At 40.7% G+C, this 21,325-nt stretch overlaps 2 protein-coding genes across 4 annotated transcripts in view; one reads left to right on the forward strand and one right to left on the reverse strand.

The window, feature by feature from the left end:
• The window catches only part of SMC4 (structural maintenance of chromosomes 4), a 36,524-nt gene extending 24,870 nt beyond the window's left edge, over window positions 1-11,654 (forward strand). For all 3 annotated transcript variants that reach the window (XM_026855199.1, XM_026855200.1, XM_026855201.1), the window contains 11 exons: window positions 501-726; window positions 820-899; window positions 1,384-1,536; window positions 1,683-1,809; window positions 3,241-3,430; window positions 4,344-4,488; window positions 5,592-5,765; window positions 7,367-7,549; window positions 8,392-8,624; window positions 9,289-9,472; window positions 11,311-11,654. In XM_026855199.1, coding sequence (XP_026711000.1) covers window positions 501-726; window positions 820-899; window positions 1,384-1,536; window positions 1,683-1,809; window positions 3,241-3,430; window positions 4,344-4,488; window positions 5,592-5,765; window positions 7,367-7,549; window positions 8,392-8,624; window positions 9,289-9,472; window positions 11,311-11,499 — 1,884 coding nt within the window. In that variant the 3' untranslated portion in view covers window positions 11,500-11,654. The remainder of the gene's footprint in view (window positions 1-500; window positions 727-819; window positions 900-1,383; window positions 1,537-1,682; window positions 1,810-3,240; window positions 3,431-4,343; window positions 4,489-5,591; window positions 5,766-7,366; window positions 7,550-8,391; window positions 8,625-9,288; window positions 9,473-11,310) is intronic.
• Window positions 11,655-13,442: 1,788 nt separating this feature from the next.
• On the reverse strand, window positions 13,443-18,608 carry TRIM59 (tripartite motif containing 59). The gene is made up of 2 exons (XM_026855262.1): window positions 18,543-18,608; window positions 13,443-16,656 (listed from the first exon to the last, which is right to left on the reverse strand). Exon 2 carries the CDS (start codon window positions 16,651-16,653, stop codon window positions 15,430-15,432), a length of 1,224 nt encoding a protein of 407 aa, XP_026711063.1. The 5' UTR covers window positions 16,654-16,656; window positions 18,543-18,608; the 3' UTR covers window positions 13,443-15,429.
• Between the last annotated feature and the right edge of the window lie 2,717 nt (window positions 18,609-21,325).

Below are 21,325 nucleotides of genomic sequence, written 5' to 3' on the forward strand. Positions count from 1 at the left end.
CAGTATTAACACTGTATATGTGTAAGGTATTCATATACATGTGTATAAATATGTATTGTATATTATATTACACTGTACATGTATTACTACAGGTAAAGCTAAAATATGAAACTTTAATAGGCTGTTGATACCTTAGAATATTCTACTAGCAAATTATAACATTTACTTAAAATTACAAGGCTTTTTAGGGATCTGTACAACAAATATTTGATGTGACTTTTATATTTTTAGATTCAGATTTTTAAAAACAAATCGGTAATTTCATACTCCAAGTAATCTAGTAACTGTAAACGACAAAAGTGCTGAAAGAGAACAGCAAGTTATCAGTCAGTTTTTAATTATACCGGAAGTAAGTAGAGATCCCCAAGGAAGGAAGCTTTACTGTTAATTGCAGTACGACTGCATTTATTTTAAAACCTTAACATACCTTAGAATAATGAAATGACTTCGTAACTTACCCGAAGGAATGTCTCGTTCGTTTATTTACTTTTCTGATGTAGATGGCTGTATGGGAAACAAAAAGTCAGAAAATTCCAACTCCTGAAAATACTTCTCGGTTGTTTGATCTGGTGAAAGTAGAAGACGAGAAGTTTCGCCTGGCTTTTTACTTTGCATTACGTGATACTCTAGTAACTAACAACTTGGAAGAAGCCACCAGAGTAGCATTCCAAACTGATAAAAGGTGGAGGGTGGTAACCCTGAAAGGACAGGTCATTGAACAGTCAGGTATTTAAGTGCAAATTATATTTTCAGCATTTTAGAGATGATAATGGAAGCGCAGTTAGCTCGGCTAACTTCTGTTCATCTCTCTTACTTCAGGAACGATGACTGGTGGTGGAGGTAAAATAATGAAGGGCAGAATAGGTTCCTCAGTCGTCATGGATGTTTCAGAAGAGGAGGTTAGTTCCTAATCTTAATTGAAAGTGGAATTTCATCAATGTTTCTTACGTTTTGGCAGTTCATACACATTCTCCTGGCCCTTGGGAGATACTGTGGCACTCGGTAAAGATCAGTAGCCGTAACTTAATTTCTCCATTTTGAGTTGTGGCTCTGTACCTGTCTAGCATAGTGGGTAGCTCCAGGTAGAACATGTATATTCCTGTCAACACCTGTTAGTTTCTTAAAACCATTCTCCATTTTGTTCTAGTTTTGACAGAGATTTTTCAGCTAGTTTCTCTTATGCTTGCTCCTCTTGTATTTCACTATTATAACTGATCTCAGCACTCAGCCTCTATATTCTGTGAAGCTATAGCAAATTTTCAAGTTTTTACTCTGCTTTCTTGTTTTTTTAAGAAATGATAGACTGTCAAGCACATGAAGAAGACCTTGCTTTGTTTTGTAGTGGTGACGCTAGGCAAATGATCATTCCTTGGTTTTGTGTAGGTCAGTAAAATGGAATCTCAGCTGCAGATGAATTCTAAAAGAGCAATACAATATGAAGAAGAGAAATTACAACTTGAAGAAGCCATAAGAAAACTGCGCCAAGATATTCGGGAAATGAAAAATACTTTAGAAAAGTATACAGCAAGTATCCAGGTGAGTAAGTTTATTATTGAGGCAGTATCTGGCTTCTCCATGAATGTGCAGGGGGATAACTTCTCAGCTTCAGCTTCACAGAGTCCTTGTTAGTGTGGAGGATCTTTTTAAAGCACAGGATTCTAACACAGCTGTGTTTTCTGCAGAGTTTATCTGAACAAGAAGCTCATCTAAAGACCCAAGTGAAGGAACTTGAAGCTAACTTAATTGCTGTTGCTCCGGACAGAATCAAACAGGAGGAATTGGAAAAAATCCTTAACACTTACAAAAAAGGTACATTTTATGGAGAAGGGATTATAGATAAAAATTGTAGTCCCATTTTTTTACTAATACAGAAATGAATGGTTATGGATTTGTTCTTTCATGTTACCAGTGTGGTGGTATTGGATGTTGGTTTGGAACCTCTTTTTTTTTCTAAGCGGGGGTGGGGATAAAAGGTGCTTCTAGAGATGAGAGAGTACAAACCCTTTTTTTTTGCGATGGCTGAAGTTCTTCTTTCAGTCAATATAAAGTAAGCATTACTTTCACTGTTTTTTTGTTTATTAGATTTTTATGGCTGTATTACAGATTCATAGGGGTAAGAACTGTTAATGTGGGGGCAATGATATTACAATCAAGTGAAGGTTTTTGTTGAGCTCTAACTGGACTGTTACGTGACTCTAAAATGAATATCCTGTGTTCTGTTGCGGACACGCTGTACCCCTGTTCTTTGTGTGAAAGATATTTATTCTGAGAACTTGAATAACAGTTTCTCTGAAGAAATTAGTAGCTCTAGTAAAGTAAACCTTAATGGCTTCTTTGTATTTCTGGCTCGGGGAATAATACGAGCACAGTAGAACATCGTTCCCTTCCCCTGCAATTCTGCTGTCATAGCATTTGAGGAAAGAGAATATGTAGTACTATGGGTTCCCTCTACACCTCTTTTGATCAGTGTAGCACCAAGAGAGTATGAATGCCTTACTTCCTCGATCACACTAAGGTTTGATGTTAATAAATATCTTCTCTAACATTTCTACCAAATAATGGAGAGACACAAACCTGTGTTCTCTGGAGACGTGAGTGCCTTCCATCTTGCAAAGTCTCTGCTTTACCCCTTCTGTCCCCAAAAGGAGATTCTAAATTTCTAGCAAACCTAGAGTGAGATTGTGTTTGTTTTGCCCTTAGAATACTAGCGTGATACACTTGTTTAATTTTTGAAAGCTGTTCAACTTAAGGTGGGTTTGTTGAGTTTTACATATAACTAAGTAAGGAAACTTATCCAGCTTGAAGGGAGAGTAGGCTGTCTCCTTAGCATGTGTAGTAACTACACAGTAATACCAGCCACTGAGCAACGGTTACTGGTCAGTTCTCACAGTTTAACCTTTGAGCATTTTAAATAAAATGCAAAGAATGACCTTGGAATGGTGCATTAAGAAGCTATCTCATGTATTTAAGTACTCAGTTGGATTACTTAATGTATATAAAAATTTTTGGTGGCTTACACCAAAAAAGCTTTGGTAGTGTAACTATCAGAAAGATGTGGGTGTTATTCTTCATTTTTCACCGTATAAAGGTGGCAGTTTTCATAGTATAAAGAAATATGCACACTTCTCAATGTATTAATACAGCGGGACTTTTTATCACCTAAATTTTGATGGATTGCAGCAGTCCAGTGTTCCTAGGATCAGCATAATGACCATATAACTTGATTCTGTTTATCAACAGATTATGACAGCACTGCTGAGAAAGCTGGTAAAATAGAAAATGAAGTTAAACGATTGCATAACCTCATAATGGATATCAATAGCAATAAACTCAGAGCACAACAAGACAAACTTGATACGATCAGCAAAGAAATAGATCAGTGTACTTCAGCTCTTACTAAAGCCCGGGTGGCAGTCAAGACTGCGGAGAGGTACAGTAACCATCCACATGCTCTGTTGTAAAGTTCTGGGCTCTAACTGCCTGTTGCTGTGACTCGTGTCTGGTCACAGCTGGACCTTTCCAGGGGGGATTTGTTAGGCTAGAAGAGATGATTTTCACTCCTTTATGACTAGAAGAAAACTGGGGGGAGGTGGTCGTAACTTTTTTCTCTAAACAAACTGATTTATCTCAAACTGAAAGTAAGAACCATAATTTTTGTTAATCAGCGTGCTTTACGGGCAAAGGATCAGAAACCTAGAAAGCTGAGTGAAACCTGAGCAAGGAGAGTCACATCAGCCTTCAGATAGTTGTATCTGTTGGCATCAGTGCCTGCAGGACACTGGCTTGTTTTAAGTAATTTTCATAGCTAAAAATCCTGTGATCTTAAAATCTTAATTTTCAGTTGCATGTCTAATCTTTTAAGTGTTGCTTGTGTCGAGGAGGTAAAGGGAAAGAATTTTTTTTTTTTGGTTTCTAATAGGCAGTTTAAAAGTCATGTTTAATTTTTCTGCTAATATTTGCATATCACTAAAATGCAGTATTTCAGGATAATGGTTCAAAATAGCACTTAATTGCCGTGCAGTGGAGCAATTCAACTCTGAAGGGACTAAAATGTGCTATTTTTTTATGTTAGCTTAACAATACATAATGAATACTCAGAAAAAATGTCAAAACTGCCTCTGAAAGAACAAATTAAGTCATTTAATGAGGTCTGTCTGCTATATGTGTAAGGAAGGCAACTTTACTTGGATATCTCAGGAGTGTGAGTTCATGCATAAATCAGCACTTCCTCTTTGGTTGTCAGTAGCGACTGAACAATCTTTGTAAGTAGGATTGTGTCTCTAGATTATCTTACATCATGTTTGCACTCAATGTGAGGTACACAAACATCTGTACCCGTGCAGAAACCTGAAAAAATCTGAGGAGTCTGTTCTTCAAACAGAGAAGGAAATTGAAAATAATGAGAAAGAAATTAAAGACTTAACAGAAGAGCTGACTAAACTAGAAGACAAAGCTACGGAGGTTATAAATGATGGCAAGGAAGCTGAAGTAAGTATCATGTTAATTTAGTGTATGTCTCATAGAGGATGCAGTCTGTAAAATACATTTAAGATTACAGTTGTTGTGTCAGGGTTGTTCTAATGGCTGGTGCCTGTTCACCTTCATCCTTAAACATTCCAGGCAGGCCCAGCAAGGGGCTGCATTAGTTGATAGTAACTTCATTTATTTAAAAAAAAAATTAAAAAAAAAAAAAAAAAAAAAAAAAGCTACCTTGCTATTTAAGCTTCAGACTTGACAATGCTGGTCAAAGGTATCTTTTTTTTCTCAGTTGCTTTACGACTCATCCTCCAAAATTTCCACAGGGATAAAATGGCAAAGGATGTTCTTTTCTGTATCTTGCAATATATTGTTTGCATTCATACAAAATTGATAATTATGTTTAATCATTGATCAAAGTTGACTTTTAGATACAAATGCTGGGGCGGGGGGAAGCTAAAGCAGTCCTAGTAAGTGGGTCTGGTGTTCAGGTAAAATCAGGATGATGAGTTACATCCTCCTTAGATCCTGCTCTTCTGTTCCTGTGTGCAAATTTTGTTGTACAGCTGCAGAGTGATGTTTCATAATGGTCAGGGAATGATGTAATTTTTTTATACTTACCTGGAAACAGATCTTGACCCAATTTTCTGAAGCTGAGAAAAAACTTAAACCAAGTTTCCCCAAAGGAATAATTTGGTTTAAGACTTGCTTAAAACCAGATTTTTTTTTTCCAGTTACGTGGGACTTGAGTTTCCCATCTAGATGTATGTATGAGAGTGAAAACAGCCAGGATGACTGAAACTCTTTCAAATAAAGCTGTTTCTTTGAGACAGTCTTTCTCTAAAACTGCCTTTTAGCTAAAACCATCCAAGTGTAGGACTTGTCTGATCCAAATCTGGAAAGAAAATAGAAACTGCAGCATATTTTCAGTCATTTCAGAATTCAGGGACCAGGTTAATCTCAATACAAGCATATGTGCTTGTTTACATCAATACTTGGGATTGTGGAGAGTGAGTTTTGTGAATAATGTAGTGAAAACAAATCTATAAGCTGAGAAAGCAGTAACGTTTTGGTAGGCAACTGATTAATGCACTTTTTATGTCCTTTCTGTTTAGGAAGCGCTGCCAGCAGTTCAGGAGGAGCATCGTGGTTTACTCCAGGAGATTAAAACTATTCAGGATGATGAACATGCACTTCAGAAAGAAGCTCTTAATATTAAACTGAAAATTGAACAGATTGATAGTCATATTTCTACCCACCAGTCAAAGATGAAATACTGGCAAAAAGAGGTAAGGAAATTGTTTAGTTCTTGAAATTTGAATGATAAGATCTCAAAATATTAATACCTTAACATGTAGTTAGAAAACAGGTAATTTGGGAGAAAAGTAATATTCAGTTGACTGGTGTTTATGCTATAAAAACTAAAAACCATGACCTTTCAGTCTTTTACTTTCTGTGCTTTACATACAGCGTTATGGATGAGCCATGCAATAAATGGCTCAGCTTCTAGTTTTTCAAGGTGTTTTAATTTATGAAAGGAATGGTAGGATAACTATAAATTGACATAACGCTATCTACGAGTAATTAAGAGCAATTAGGGGAAAAATACATCGCCCGTAAAGGGCAAGCAGGAGACTTTTTGTGCCTGTGTATCCTCTCTGTGCATACTAAAAAGGGTTTTCAAAGGGTAAGCACACTCAGAGGTGAGAGAAGCAAAGAGGAGCGAGACGCTGATAACCAAAACACAAGTTCTGTGTAATTGTATCCAGCGCCGTGTCCACTGAGCTGCTGTTTATAAACTGGCAAACCAGACCTTTTCCTTTAAAGCCTTTCGCCTAGAACTTGTAGTCCATTTGGTACCTCACGTTGCCTTTTCCCCAGTTAAAGATAATTGGGCCAGTAGGAATTCTGTGGGGGGGCCAGGAAGAAAACTCAGCTCCTCAGAAATTGCTGCTTGAACCAGCTCATTGAATAAATTAGAGCAAGGCGTTGCTAACTCTACGTGCTACAACACCGAGCTTCTCCAACTTGGAGTTGTGTCTGAGCAGCAGCCTTCACGCGGGCGAACACACCGATAGCTTTCCACAGACCTGATTTCTTGCCCTCCTGTCCTTTCTAACTGCACTGGTTGCGTTGAACGAGTTACTTCTGAGTGCTGTCTGACATTTGGCGTGTTAATTATAAAAGCGTCTTCCGGGAAGGACTTTTAATTCTTCTGGAACCAGTTCTGCATGGAATCCTGACTTTTTCTGGCCCAGAGCTTAGTTGACAGCAGCGTTGACAAGAGGCAGTGCTGGAGTCTTGCTTTGGTTTTCCCAGTTTATGGAAACAGCAAAAATGAGGCATGTGCCCAGACTGGCACGCTCAGGAAAGGCCAGTTAGGTGCCTGGAGCTACTAAAGTTACATTATCTTTTTATTACATGTCCTTTCTACTTCAGATTTAAATCTTTAATGGAGGTAGGGATGTAGACCAGCATGGTGCCTTTTATACCCTCATTAACAGGAGGATAACGGGGGCAAAACCAGCAAGCAGAGCCGCTGTCGGAAACTTTTCAATCTTGAACACATAAAGTATTAATTATATAGATATTAGAGTTCTGTGGCATCAGTAGAGATGACTTTCTCATTATCTGCTACTGCTGCTATTACAGAGAAAGATCTTTGTAAGAGTGATGTATATAATTTTGGGGAAGAGAATAATAGGATAAAAGGATATTGGTTGTCTTTTTCACATGTTATTTTTAAAGGGAGTTGTGAGCAGTCTTTGAATGTTTCGAGATTGGAAGCTTCAGTATCTACTAATACCAAAAAATGCTTCTTTTGGAAACATGTTCATGTGATAACCGATGTGATCTTTCAAGATTTCTAGTAACTGGTTTTGAATTCTAGATGTCAAAATTATCCCTGCACCCCATAGAAGATAAACCAGCTGAAGATCTTCCAGTCCTGAGTGAAGAAGAGCTTGAGGCTATCAAGGATCCTGATGCTATCACTAATCAGATAGCTCTGCTGGAAGCCCAGTGTCATGAAATGAAACCCAACCTTGGTGCTATTGCAGAATATAGGAAGAAGGTAAGATTAATTACTCCGGTGGAGTAGTAGGATTCATCTTTTTGATACTGTGCTGCCCGTCAGTGCAGTAATATGGTACAGCCCTCATCTAAGGCAAGCCCTCTGGGTACAGCTTTGTCGTTTTCCAGGATTTGAATCTGTACAGAATTCATGGCAGTGCTTCTGAAGTATGGAGGTGACCTTCAGCTGCACGTTTTACTTTGGGTGACTCCTCAAATGGATCCTGTGCTTGAAATCCGTGGAAAAAAAGCACACTTAATCTAGGTGCCACAAGAAAATACCTCCTCTGTGGGTGTACCAGGGAAAGGCAGTTCCTGTTTTTCTTCAGTTAAGGGAAACTGAAATGGAGCCCTTGTGTCTTCCCTTCCTCCTCTGCAGGCTGGGTTGTGGCAAGTGTCCTGAATACTTGTTAGCTCGTCCTTAGCTGAGTGTGAGAGTTGTATCTAGGAGCTCAGCGCACCTTTTGTATTGGATACCATCCATGTCGGGTGAAGACCGCTTTCTCTGTGAAAGTTTGTTTATTTAGAGTCAACTAGTCTTGACAGTCTAGATAGACACACACCAATACTAAACAATACCAGGATGGTTTTTCTCACAATACACACTTCAGTAATACTGGACTATTCAACAGGTTAATTTTTTTTTTTTTTTTTAATTTTAACATGGGTTTTCTAATATAGATCTATCAGCAGCATAGAGTACAGAGATGAGAAAAAAGATGGTTTGGTTTCAAGGCTGTTAGCCATTCTGGGAAGAATGATCTTTCAAATGGTTGGGAAAATGGTTTAAAATCTAAATAAAAGACACAGTATTTTTAAGCGTACTTTTGTTTTTTTCTACAGGAAGAGCTGTACTTAAAACGTGTGGCTGAGTTGGATGACATTACCAATGAGAGAGACAAATTCAGACAAGCTTTGGAAGATCTTAGGAAACAAAGGCTAAATGAGTTTATGGCAGGATTTAATGTAATAACAAATAAACTGAAGGAAAACTACCAGATGCTTACTTTGGGAGGGGATGCTGAACTGGAACTCGTGGACAGTCTGGATCCCTTCTCTGAGGGAGTCATGTTTAGGTTTGTCACACTACTTTGTGTTACTGCTGTAATTGTTAATTCTTGTGTTCCTTTTTTCAGCCTGCTTTTTAAAAAAAAATATTACTGCTTCAGCAGCTAACCAAGACACTCCTCCCTCTTGGCAAGTATTGGCAAGATACTGACAGAAGCCACAACTTTTTAGCATTGAGATTCATTTCTCCTGGAGAAAGAAGTAACTAACAGCAGTTAGAAAGCTTTGACTTTGAAGTAATTTCTCAGGGTTTCATTTCATTCTGCCTAGGGAATTGTGTCAGACTGCTAACTGGAGACGGTTCTGTCTAAAAGCTCCTGAGAGGATATTCATTACTTAAGAGTGGAATAGATAATTAAATAGCAGTTCTGAAGTGTTACAGTTCCTACGGAGAACAGATGAGTATTCCTGTAGTTTGAGTTCAGACATCAGCTGGCTACAAAGCTGTGTGTCACCCAGGGAATTCCTCCTCGGTGACCAGAAATAATCCATCTCACTACCTCGCAGATGTGGAGGGCTGAAAGTATCCAGTGGCTCACCCATGGTTTTAAGTCGAGCTTCTTTGTGTCTGTGTCTTCTAAGAATTTCCTTCCTGTCTTGTGACTTGCTTTTCACCACAACATATTTAAATAGCGAACAGAAAGAAGTTACCAACTCCTTAATTCGTTTCAGCGTTCGGCCTCCAAAGAAAAGTTGGAAGAAGATATATAACTTATCAGGAGGAGAGAAGACTCTTAGTTCGCTGGCTCTTGTTTTTGCTCTTCATCATTACAAGCCAACACCACTTTATTTTATGGATGAGATCGATGCAGCACTTGACTTCAAAAACGTATCTATTGTAGCCTTTTACATATATGTAAGTATTCAATGGTAACTACTATAGTATATTTTTTCTAAGATATTTTCTTCTCTGCCAGGAAAGGCAAAGTGGTAACGCAGTTATGGCCAGGTTTTAAAATCTGCAGTGATAAAATGGAAACTATGTACTAAGCAGATTTCCAGAAAGGTGCTTAGAACGTTGCTTTCTGTGTGGTTTTTTTTTTCCTAAGCTGCTTCAGCTTTCCTGAAATGAGGCAACTAAGAGAGGATTTACAAGTTTTTTCCCTCCAAATCCTGTTTCAAAAGCTGTCTCAGGAGTGCTAGAGTTTGCCAAAGGTGCCACATTTCCACGTATCCTTGCTGCTACTGCTTCCTCTTTAAAATATACTTTCCCCAAAATAATCAGCTGTAGTCAGCTGAGAAGACAGTAACTTAGTTAGCCCTTAGTAATGTGTTCGTGTATCCAAGCTCATTATTTCATTCTCGGGAGCAGCCAAGGTTCCTTGGTTTTATACTTCCATTTCATCAACATGAGCCGTTTCCCATCGGCTTCTCTGCTCTGTGTCTTTATTAGTGGGTTTTTTCTTTCATGTCTTTAAAAAAATCTGTTGTCACCATATTTTAAGTCAAGCAAACATTTACATTGCTACAGTTCTGGTTGCTAATCTAAACTTGGAATTTTCAGAATTATCCAAAATGTAACCACCAGTTTTGGGAACACCCTAGAAACGCCAAAGATTATGATTAGCTACTTTAAAATTAGGGAAGCACTTTGAAGATACCTGCCTGGAACTGTAGTTTTAAACCTGTGTTTTCACAAAGGAGGGTCCATCACCCAGGTGTGATTTGAAGCAGAGTTTAATTTCAACTGCAGTGGAGACGCACACTTAAATGTAAAACTTTGTGTAGCTTAGCTCTTAAATGCAAATTGTAGCTGTGGCTCGTATTTTGTGTACAGCTTCTGAATTAGTATCCCAGGAGAAAAGGTTGTAATTGATATTTGGGCCATTTTGGTTGCATCTAGCCTGAAGCTTTCTAACCTCAGGAACTGTGTGTGAGGGTACAAGGTGTGTCTGCTGTGTGTGCTGTTCCCTCCGAGGGATGACAGCCCCTAAACGTGGGGGCCTGCCTGTGCAACCCCCCCACCTCGCCACCTGGTCCTGCCCTCCTGTGGCTCCCCCCTGGGGCTCTGCCCACTCCCTGGAGAAATTCTGCTTTTTCTTTTTGGGTAGTTAAGAAACTGCTCCCTCCTTCCCCCCTTCCTCCCTCTCCCCTCCTTCTGCCCTCCCTTCCTTTCTCCCTCCCGCCTTCCCCTCCCTCCCCATATCCTGACCCAGCCCAGGGCCCTGGTACACTCACCCCACTGCTGGGTTCTTGCCCAAGGGTTCAGTTGCTCTCTAAAGCAGCAGCGGTGCCTCTGACTAGGCTGGGATCAACTGGCCTTCTGCCTCGGGGGCCCAGAACTTGAGTTCATCAAGGCTCATCCTCATTAGCAAAGGGCGTCCTTTCCCTGTTGGCAGGGCATGGGAAGAGCTTCGCTTTCCATTTCAGTCTTAGAGCAACTCTTGCCGTAACAGTTCAGGGGACTTAATAACACCCTCCTTGGGGAAACCTTGCAAAATTCACTTAAAACTGGTGAACTGCACCTCTGGAAAGAAATGACACAGGGTTCATTGGATTGACTCAGAGGGTGGTGTGAAGGGTAAAAGGAAGAGGGGATTGTTGCTTAGGGGAACGCAGTGCTGCATGGGTGGGCGATGGCAGAATGAGCCTGATGGCAGAAAGAACCCTCATTTATTCCTTAGTTTATTCCTGAGTATAGAGGTCAGAGCGTTTGGCAATGCTGTGGGCTAACAGGAGTAACTTCTCTTGCAGGAGCAAACGAAAAACGCACAATTTATCATCATCTCCCTGAGAAACAACATGTTTGAGATCGCAGACAGATTAATTGGGATTTATAAGACTCACAATACCACGAAAAGTGTGGCAACCAACCCCAAAGTTATTGCTTCAAAAGGACTGGCTGAACTCAACACTCTTGAGTGTCATATAGGTGAAAAATAAGAATGGAGGAAATGTCCGTTCTCATTGCTGCTCTTTAAGATATGTCTGTATTTGAGATACTTTTTTTCTTTTAATTTTGCGTGTTTTTTGAGCTCTTAATAAAACCAGCCTCAATAAATTCCATTTTTTAAACTTATACAGTCTAGAGAAAAATATAAACTGAGAAAAAAAAAAAAAGGCTATTTTTCAAATTTTGTATCTAGCTGAATTTTAATATTCCAGGGGTCAGTTCTATGTCAATGCTTGGGTTCTGCATTTGGTTCTAAATGTCTGGGTTTTTAAAGTATGCAAACTGCTTTTAAATGTGCGTTCTGTGACGTTTTATTCTACAAGTTTCAGTTAGCAAAGCCAATACACAAAATACTTTGATGTGTGTATTCTGAGGCTGTGGTATGTAACACGCAGGGTCAGGGAATTGGCCGGTTGTAGCCATTTTGTCATGAGTTGGTTGGGTTTTCTCTCCCCTCCTGCAGGGACAACTCCTCCCTCCCTCCTGCTCCATGTTCATTAATGCACTAATTAGTGTCTGCTGGATTCTACATTCACAATGAGCCATCTCCTTTCTCCTGAAGAGGTGGGGTTGGGTCAGGCTGTGCCCTATGCCTTTTGCACTTTGCTTCCATCAGCACCTTGTCAACACTTCAATGTACAAGGTTTTTGTTTGGAATTTTTTTTTTTTTTTTTTTTGTACTTAACTGAAATTGTGTTTTATTCCCAACAGTAGGCCTGATCCTGGAACTGCTGTGTCAGGGCTGTGCCATTGTTCCAACAGGCACCTCTGGGGGTCCAAGAGCTGTTGGGGAACAGCCCTGGGCCTGTTGCCCTGCCCAGCTGTGGCTTGTCCTGCAGTTGTGGCTCAGCCCCTGAGAGGGACAATTGCCACAGGGAGAGGAGCCAGAAAACCAGGTGTTACAAAGCAGAGCAAAATGCTTTGGCTGTGAAATTAAATATTCAGATTGTATTGAATCTGGAGGGGTGAAAATGAATCTACATGGAATAGTGATGAATGACTCTCAGGAGGAGCTCACGGTGTTCCATCGGGGCAGGTTTTTGGAACCACAGCTCAGCAACAGTCATGAGATGAGAAAAACTGAACTGCAACCCCCCCTCGCTGCCCCACCAGAGCCCTGGGAGTGGTTTTACTTTTCCCACCTCAAGATGAAGCTGGGAAATCTTACAGTACAGCATAATGGAGCGGTCAGGGGCACACAAGCCCCAGCTGTAACTCCAAGCTTGTGCTAAGCCAGGCCTTAGCTATTTGGGCAGGATGAGCCCCTGGATAATGAGCTGGGGACAAGGTATTGTCACCTGCAAGAAACATCCTGACAGTGCAAGGTTACTCTGATAATTAGTCTCATTACGTGTCAGAGGCCACCCCAGTGCCTCAGCACCCTGTGCTGCTCCCAGGGGGCTGCCTTGACACTGGGGAACTTAAATCTCCTCCCCAGGGGGGGCTTAACACTTTGTTTTTCAACCTGAATTCCCCTATTAAAAAATATATATAAGAATTTCACTTCTTATCAACTATCCTCTTCTGAAACCTCATTTTAGAACACACACCCCCCCCTGGTTTAGGTTTGACAGGGTACAAACCCCTCTCCACACCTCAATTAAAACACGGTAAAAAGATTTTATTTTCTGGAAAACGCTTCCATCTCTGTTACATGAATTTTCCATCTCTTATAACACTTGCACCCAGCAGAGACAGGCAAGAGCAAGGCTGGAGGAGCCAGTGCTAGGCTAAGAGGAAAATAAGGAAGCTCCCAAAACTCCTACCAACCCACCTCCTGCCAGGCCACGGCAGAGGATCTTCCTACAGGTCACACTGCAAAAAAAACAGGGCTGCAGCAGTGAGCCAGAGCACTGGACAGCCCCAGGCCTGCAGCTCCTGCTCCTCTCACCACCTCAGCACAGCACAAACACTAAGGTGTCAGCCAAGCCTGCTGTAAGAATATATTTTATTCAATATGCAAGTTTATTAAAATACATAATGCATTAGAAGTACGAGTACTAAAGGTTTCAGTTGGTGGTAAAGGCATTTTATAAATTCCTGTAGTCTTGAAAAATAAAATTGCGTTATAAACTCTAAGTTAAAAGTCAGGAAAACAAAAGACAGGAAAGTCAAAGAAGCCTCGCAGGGTAGTGGACACTTAGCACCAGGTTTTGAGACTTGGGTGCCAAGTGACCGCCTTTGAATAGGGCTGAAGATAAAAATTCCCACCTTTATCAGGCAATTAATATGACAGCATTTATGCAGTCCCAGGATGCATTTAAACACCATTTCAAACCCTGACCGGCTGTATTTGTGGGATTTGCCTTTCCAACTCTAAAAATCCACAGAAAGCATCTGTACAAATTCCAGAAGTGCTCCTGCCACAGAGGTCAAAGGCTCCCGAGTGGCAGGGAGGGGCCTGCACAGTCCAGGAAGGAGCCAGTTGTAGCTGTTTGGTAATTAATTGATTAATTTGAGGAAGCTGCTCTTCAGTGTTTTATCAACAGAGCAATATTTGATACCGAAATTGTTAATCGGGACCTTTCTTCAGGCTTGAGGACCGGAGCTGCGTCATCCCTGAGCACTGGCCTTGTGCTCTGCTCCCCTGAAGCCTGGTGGCCGCTAGCCTGCTGGACCCCAGTAGCCTCTGCTGGTAGCAACAGGCAAGTCTGGTTTTGCACAAGGGTTTAAAATGCCAAGCAGTTAAAGACTGCCTTAATTATTCAAAATTCAATCACTATTTAAACTTCTATTATTTAAAACCACACAACAGCCAAGCAGTGCTGCCAGGCTAGAACAGACTTACTGTTTTTATCAAGTAAAATCTAACTGGACACAGTGAACACGCCTTTTCAGCTTCTTGGTGACTTGCAGGCTCACCTGCACTCTGCTGTTGTAGCCACAACACCCCACAGCTTGCTGGAAATCAGCCTGTTAACAGCCAAAGGCCAAAACGAGCTTTCACAAGGGTTCACTCCTGAAAAGTTAAAATTTACAAGATTGAGAATTGAAATAAATTGTAAAGAGAAATTCACATTTATTGCCAAGTTGTTTTAAGAGCTCTTGACAACACCTGAAATCCTCACACTGCTGACTTGAGTGGGAGTTTTGCTACTGCCTAGAGTTCTGTCTTATTTTCACTGTGTATGAAATTATTTTAGTGAAGTCGGGGCTGGTTTTAGTAAGCAGGGAGAGCTACTTGCCAGACTAAACACCTGATCTGTGTGCAGCTGGCACTAAAAAAAAACCTGTATGTGGTATTTTCCCAGGAGCCCTGCAGATACTGCTCCAAGAAGGGGGCAAAACCATGTGAAAAGTTGTTAAACAAAGTTGTTAAACGCAATGTTGTTAAACAGAGGTTTAAAAAAAAAAAAATCCTGTCATCCACTAATAACCAGGAACAAAGCAAATGAAACAGGGCTATGATTACAGGCTTTAAAAAGCACGGGTCTATCAATTAAAATACAGAGAGGCCAGTAAAACCCAAAATAGGAGGTTTCCATATGGCAAAGCTAGTGACAAACCCATCTAGGACCAGCTGCTCTGCAGGCTGAGGTGTTCCGATGTTGTAGTGCTTTTATTAAATTAACAATTTAAAATTCTGTTACCAAAATTAAAAAAATAGATGTTGAAGGAGTTTTTACAAAGGGGACTCCAGATTACAGGCTGCGAGCTGATTACAGCTGTCTGGGGCAGACGATGTTTCTGACCAGCTTCCACTTTAAGCAAACACCAACCTACCGTACTGCAGGAGCCTTTCCTGCTGCAGATCTCCTCAGTTAACTAAGAGTTAGCTAAGAGGAAATCTAGACAACAGAAAAAGGAAGGATTTGGAAATAGGAAAAGTGTAGACCTTTAACAATGCAGCTTTTAGAAATTAAAAAAAAAATAAATCCTGTGGATTACTACACTGACCTTTAATCTGATTACTAAAATAGTCAAAGAGAGACAATTCTGCCTAAAAGCTCTGTCAGTAAGTTAAACGTATGGCACAGCACATCCGCTAAATTCTGCAACTGGGTGTGGAAATCTTCATAAAACAGCAGCAAGGATTCTGAGATACAAGCAGGAGTAGCTTCGATTACAGCTGATGGTAACAGCTTGTGAAATGAAAGCAGAGCTACTGCTGCGACTGTAAGCAGCAGCAGGACTGCTGCAGGATGTACAGCCTGGAGGAGTTCTGTAGATTCTCTTCCTCCCTTTCCACTGCCCTGGCTGCATAACTTCCTTTTCGGAATCAGTTTTATTTTTGGAATGAGGACCTTGTTGATCTGACTGATTTCAGTTTTAGACCACACATCTTTCAGCAGGTGCCCAATCCTCGGATAAATCTCCACAGGTTTAACATCCGGTAGCTGCTTCTGCTTCAAAGCTTTTATACGTTGATGCATATCATCCACCTTCTCAAGAAAAATAAGCGGAGACTCTTCTTTCTGAATAGATGTGTTCAATGACATTAACTCAAGCTGTTCTTCCCGTATTTTTTTCAATTTCTCAATCTGAGGCTCATACTCCTCTGAAATTCGGGTGTTAATTTCATCCAGGGCAGTCAGCAGAGCTTGTTTTTTCCGCTCCAAGGTATCACTAAGTTTCTTAAAATACTGGAGTACTACTTTTTTATCATCCTGAACAACGCCTTCACACTGGGACTTCTGTTCTTTCAGCTTTTCAATAAGCAAGCACACATCAGTCCAGTGTTTATCGGTTAGCTGCTCGAGAAGTTTTCCAGAAGTCTCCTTTTCTTTTAAGTAGGCGCTCTGAAGGTCGCCTATGGGATGACCGTTGTGTTTTCCTATTGTGAGGCAGTGCCCACACACCAATTTTCTATCCAAAAGACAGTAAACGTTCAGCGGTTGCCTGTAGTGTTCGCTGCAGGTAGCGACATCGGAGTGATCTTCCTGTTGGTATTTTTCAATAATCGCTTTCAATGCAAAGTTGATGGGCAAGGATTCTGTCCCAGCAGCGGGAATTTCAACAACAGTGCGACAGTTGGGACACTTCAGAGGAACTCTCAGGGGTCTCCAAATGGAAAAGTTGCTGGACAGCTGAATAACACCTTCCAGACAATTCCTACAGAACGTATGGGAACAGGGCAGGACTCGTGGATCTTCAAATATGCTGTAGCAAATGGAACACGTTAATTCCTCCTCAAAGTGATGCATGTCCTAAAAAGAAAAACAAAAAAGATAAAGCGGTTTAATCTCTTTTTTGGAACAAACTCATTTAAAATCATTTTATTAATCTAAGTGCCTTGACAGGATGTTTTAATAACCACTAACCCAACCTCCACCCCGCAATCTGTTGCGGGAAAAAAAAAAAAAAAAAAAAAAAAAGATGGAAGTGAGCAACAGTTCAAAGATTTCAGCAAATTATGATCTAAGTGACTAGTTAGTGTTCACCCATATCCAACTTCTGCCTTAAAAAGCTAGGAAAAGCAGTAATCTGCTACTAGATATTTTTTTTTTTTACAGTGGGACACAGTAGAAGACTGATAAAAGTTAGAACTAATGTTTCTAAACAACAATTACAAACATTTTCTCACACTATTAGTAACATTTTCAACATAAGAATGGAACAGTAAGTACAGAAACTTTTTTCTCCCCTTTTTAAAACTTACTTTTGTAATATAAACAGTCACTAGAGTATTAAGCAGTCAAATTAACAAAAAGCTACCCCTGGGTTCTGGCACAAACGAGAGTCACTCTGTGGTTCTTAAATACCAGTAACTGGACTCGTGGTCCTACTCCTGGGTCACTTTAAGCACAAAACTAAAAAACTAACTTTCGCTTTCCACCCTTGGTAACATTGCTGTGTTCTTCTTTGTGAGCTTAGCAAAATCACACTGTAAAGTCACAAATAACAATAATGTCAGTTTTCATACTAACTCATAATTCTGGTTTTCATTCTGCTAAAAATGGGGAAATTAATACGGACTCTCCTTTGTGTCATATTTTCCTGTCCCCTTCATCAGTGCTACTAGGCTAGGCTTTGCTACACTGCAAAAATAAATTCTCCAGACACGCAGTATCAAAGACTTTCAATTGAGTGTTTAAATCTAAATCTGAAAACAGTAACATGCAGCTGGGCTACTGGGCCTTTGGTTCAGTCAGGAAACTAAGAGAAGTATTTAAGGAGGTTATTTTATTCAGCTCTGCCCTCTTAATCTTTTTAACACAGTAACATATTTTTATAACAATCAACAGTTTTCACTGACAATAAGATTAACAAAGATTAATTTTAAGTGAAGCTACTTAAAAGGAACTGAATTGTTAATTGTGCTCTTCAAAAAATGAAAAGCACTAAATGGTTAAATGAAAACCACTAAGGATTAAATTTGTCACTAACTAATAAACAGTTCACCATTTAAGCAGCATTGTTCCTGAAAAAAGCACAGAGCTCACCTGATGGAAGCCAGAAGCTGAATACTCAGGTTCTTTGAGAGTTAAATCAGCTCTGAACAGAGAAACCTTGTACAGAAATAAGCCTGGCTTATCTAGCTTTATTGAGATAGGCTAGTACACCCCAAAGTGAAAGCGTTCAACTCTGCAAGTCTGATCAGACTCTTTGGCCTTGTAAAACCAGACTGAAAAATAATAATAAAAAATCTAACGGCCATCATCACCCAAAGCATCCAGTTCAATTCAAGTTATTTGTATGTTGTTGAATAAGTCAACTTTATATTGAAAACACATATTAATTCAGCTTTAAAAAAAAAAAAATTAAAAAAAATCCAACACACTTCAGGTCATTTTTTTCAGCTAATTAATATAAAATGATGGTTCACTTATTTTGAACTCCACTTTTAAAGAGACACCTTGACAACAGTTGGAAGAAATCTACCAAAGAAGAGAGACATAATTCCATCCTTTAAGAAGGACAGAGTGTTAGCAGTTATAACTAGCCTATCCTCCTGGTGTTAAAGAGAATTAGTATCAAGTACTAGGGACATTTAGCAGAAGCCACAACACTTTGACACTACACCTACTTCTGTCCTGCACTGCTCTTACTACAGCCCATGACATATTTCTCTTTTTACTGGGGAGCCACAGACCTTTATATTCCAGTTTTTCCAGTCAGCCTCTGTGGCAACACTGGGTTCTTTAGGTCTGTATGTTCATAATTTCACATTTTTAAGTGATGTTCCAGACACTGAAAGAAATGTGTCAATAATGAGGGGAAGCTGAACAACAAATCTACACCACTGTCTAGATAAATTATTTTTTGAGAATTAATTCCCATAGGAAACACATTTAAAGATTTGGGGTTTTTTAAAGTTATTATGAATCTAGAATGTCACTGCTATTTAAAAGAAAAAAAAATCAGTTAAGCTTTAGCTCATGGTTAGAAAAGAATCCTTCATAGGTACTCTCATTTTCTTTTATATACATAGAATCAATATAGTTTTTTTAAATCTCTATGTTTAAAATTGCTATTTTTTGCTAAATCTAGGGCTGTTTTTTTCTTCAAAGGAGCTTTTAAAGGAGGGAGATATTCCTTATGAAGAACACACGTCTAGCTTAATTAAGCTACGAAAAGGGCAAAAGAGAATCTTCAAAAAACTTTCAACTGCAAAGTAGTTGCTTGCTACCCTAAAAATAAAGGAACAACTTTACAAAATTTTTTCTTAGCCCTATTGCAAATCACCTTCGACTCTGCAGGAGTGTGTCCACCCCCAGCACAGCCAGGCCCCTTGCCACAAGCCGGCGACCAGCCAGGCAGCCTGGAGGCCTGCGCTCCCCTCAGGGCCGTTTCATAACCCTCGCAGCCGCTAGCCAGAGGGACTGAAATTCCCATTTCCACAGAAACATACCGCTCTGTTTCCCAGGCAACTGAGGAGAATTAAGGACTGACAGCAGTTGCTTGCAGGGAGCAGCTCTGGAAATCCAGGCCAGCAGGGCCCAAGGGTGCATGGGGCACCCTGCTCCAGGCCCCCAGAAGAACTGGCAATTGATTTTTTTAGTTATTATTCGTCCATTTCAAAACATTATTTGGAATGTTAATGTACATGTTTGCTATAGGCACCCTGTGGGGTTTTTTTAATTTCTTCTAGACAAGTACTCCAGAGTCGCACCAGGGAAGGAAAAGGTGGAAATCCTCAAATTTACTTTCATCCTGCACTGGGCAGCAGCACGTGAACAGTGGAAATAAATCAGCAGCTGGCTATCAGAAACAGAGAGACTGAGAATACCAGGGAGAAAAGGCAGAGAAGACCCAACATCACAGAGTTAAGCAAAGAAAAGTTTTCCAGGAAAAAAAAAATAGCAAAAAGCTGGTGAATGCTTTCCTGCCCAGAGCAGATACTTTTCCTTAAATGTTCCAAACAACTGTGGTAGCAAATACGTGTGTGTATATGCATATTTATCACAAGAGTCACCCAGTATAAGCAATAACAAACTAGAAGGTATTTGAAAAATGCAAAAGTGTAATTGTGCCAGTAATTCGGTGAGTTTCAGAAACCTTCCAGCAGTGGAGGCCTACTAAGTGACTCTGATTTTATCCTGTTTTAATTAACGATGCTGTAGACGAGGTGCAAACGTGTAAGACTGCATACCTGTATTACAGTTCATCGGGCAAAGCCTTCAGTTAAGCAGATCAAAGTAATGTAGCTGCCATCAGGCCACTGCTCATCCAGCAAATTATGTCAAACGTTCTTTAGAAACAATTACACCTGGAATACAGCATGCCTCTGACCGAGGCTTTACAGCAAAAGCCCTACACCCCATTCCACTCTGAAGGAATTTAAAAGGTGAATTTGGCATTGGGTAACAATTGTGACAGCCTGTCCCAGGGGGTGGAGGGGCACTGAAGGCAGAGCCTCTCCTGGAGCCTCCTCCCGGCTGCTGTCAGGGAAGGAAACAGTTGCTCTCTCCTGAAGGACATGGTTAACACTCAACACCGTACTGTGCTTCAACTAAATCCACCTCAGAAATGCTGCCTCCCCATCCCACAGAGGTCCCTGAAGTCCTCCTGGAGTGCAAGCAGAGAAACTTCAAGTTTATACTGTGCAAAAATAAGCGATAAAGTGATATTATAGGCAATGTTTTCCATTTATAGGTCACCCTCGTGATAAAGGGTGACAGAACTGTAAAAAACAACAGAAGGCCAAGGTGCAGCTGCAATGTTTGTTGGTGGATCACAAGAGATGGAGCCCGCTACGCAGCTGTTGTAACAACAGGCGGGCACCAGAGATCAGAAACAACAGCTAGACCTTAAACCTTCCCATGCCAGCCCATTTCAGCTGTACTGCTTTACCCCACGCCCAAGTCGTGGCAGGTGTCAACCAGGGATGTTCTGCCCCCAGTCCCTGTTCCTACCGCTGCTCCTACACCGCTACCTCAGGTTTTTACACTGTTTATGACCCAAAAGGAGATGAACCCAGCAGAGGAGCCTTGTCTAGTTTCCCCACCGAGCTGACCTGGCAGTTCCCGTCTGTGTACCCCTCCACTGGCTCCTTGCCTGCTACTACAACGGAAAGTTACCACAGTCAAAACACCCCAACACGCTACTCCCTCCTCTCCAAACTCGTGTTTTGTTGCCAAGACTCACTCTCCAACCCTTATCTCTTGAACTCTGTCAAAGCGTCTAGCCTTGAGCGTTCATTCATCATTTGCCTCAGGATTTGGGAGGGAGGAAGAAGAGGACCCCTTTCCCTGCCACCTGCAGACCCTCTGCCAGCTCCCACACCCCGTAACGACGGGATCCGTGCCTGCGTTACTAACTAGAAAAAGGGATCGACACCGAGCACCAGAAACTTGTTACGGTAACAAAAAGAGAAAAGCGCTTCAGGAGGCGGTGGGTTTGCGCCCGCGATGTCCCCAGGCTGTCTCTTATACA

Source organism: Athene cunicularia (genome assembly GCF_003259725.1).
Source record: "Athene cunicularia isolate RWA chromosome 9 unlocalized genomic scaffold, athCun1 chr9_part1, whole genome shotgun sequence".
Lineage (NCBI taxonomy): Eukaryota > Metazoa > Chordata > Aves > Strigiformes > Strigidae > Athene > Athene cunicularia.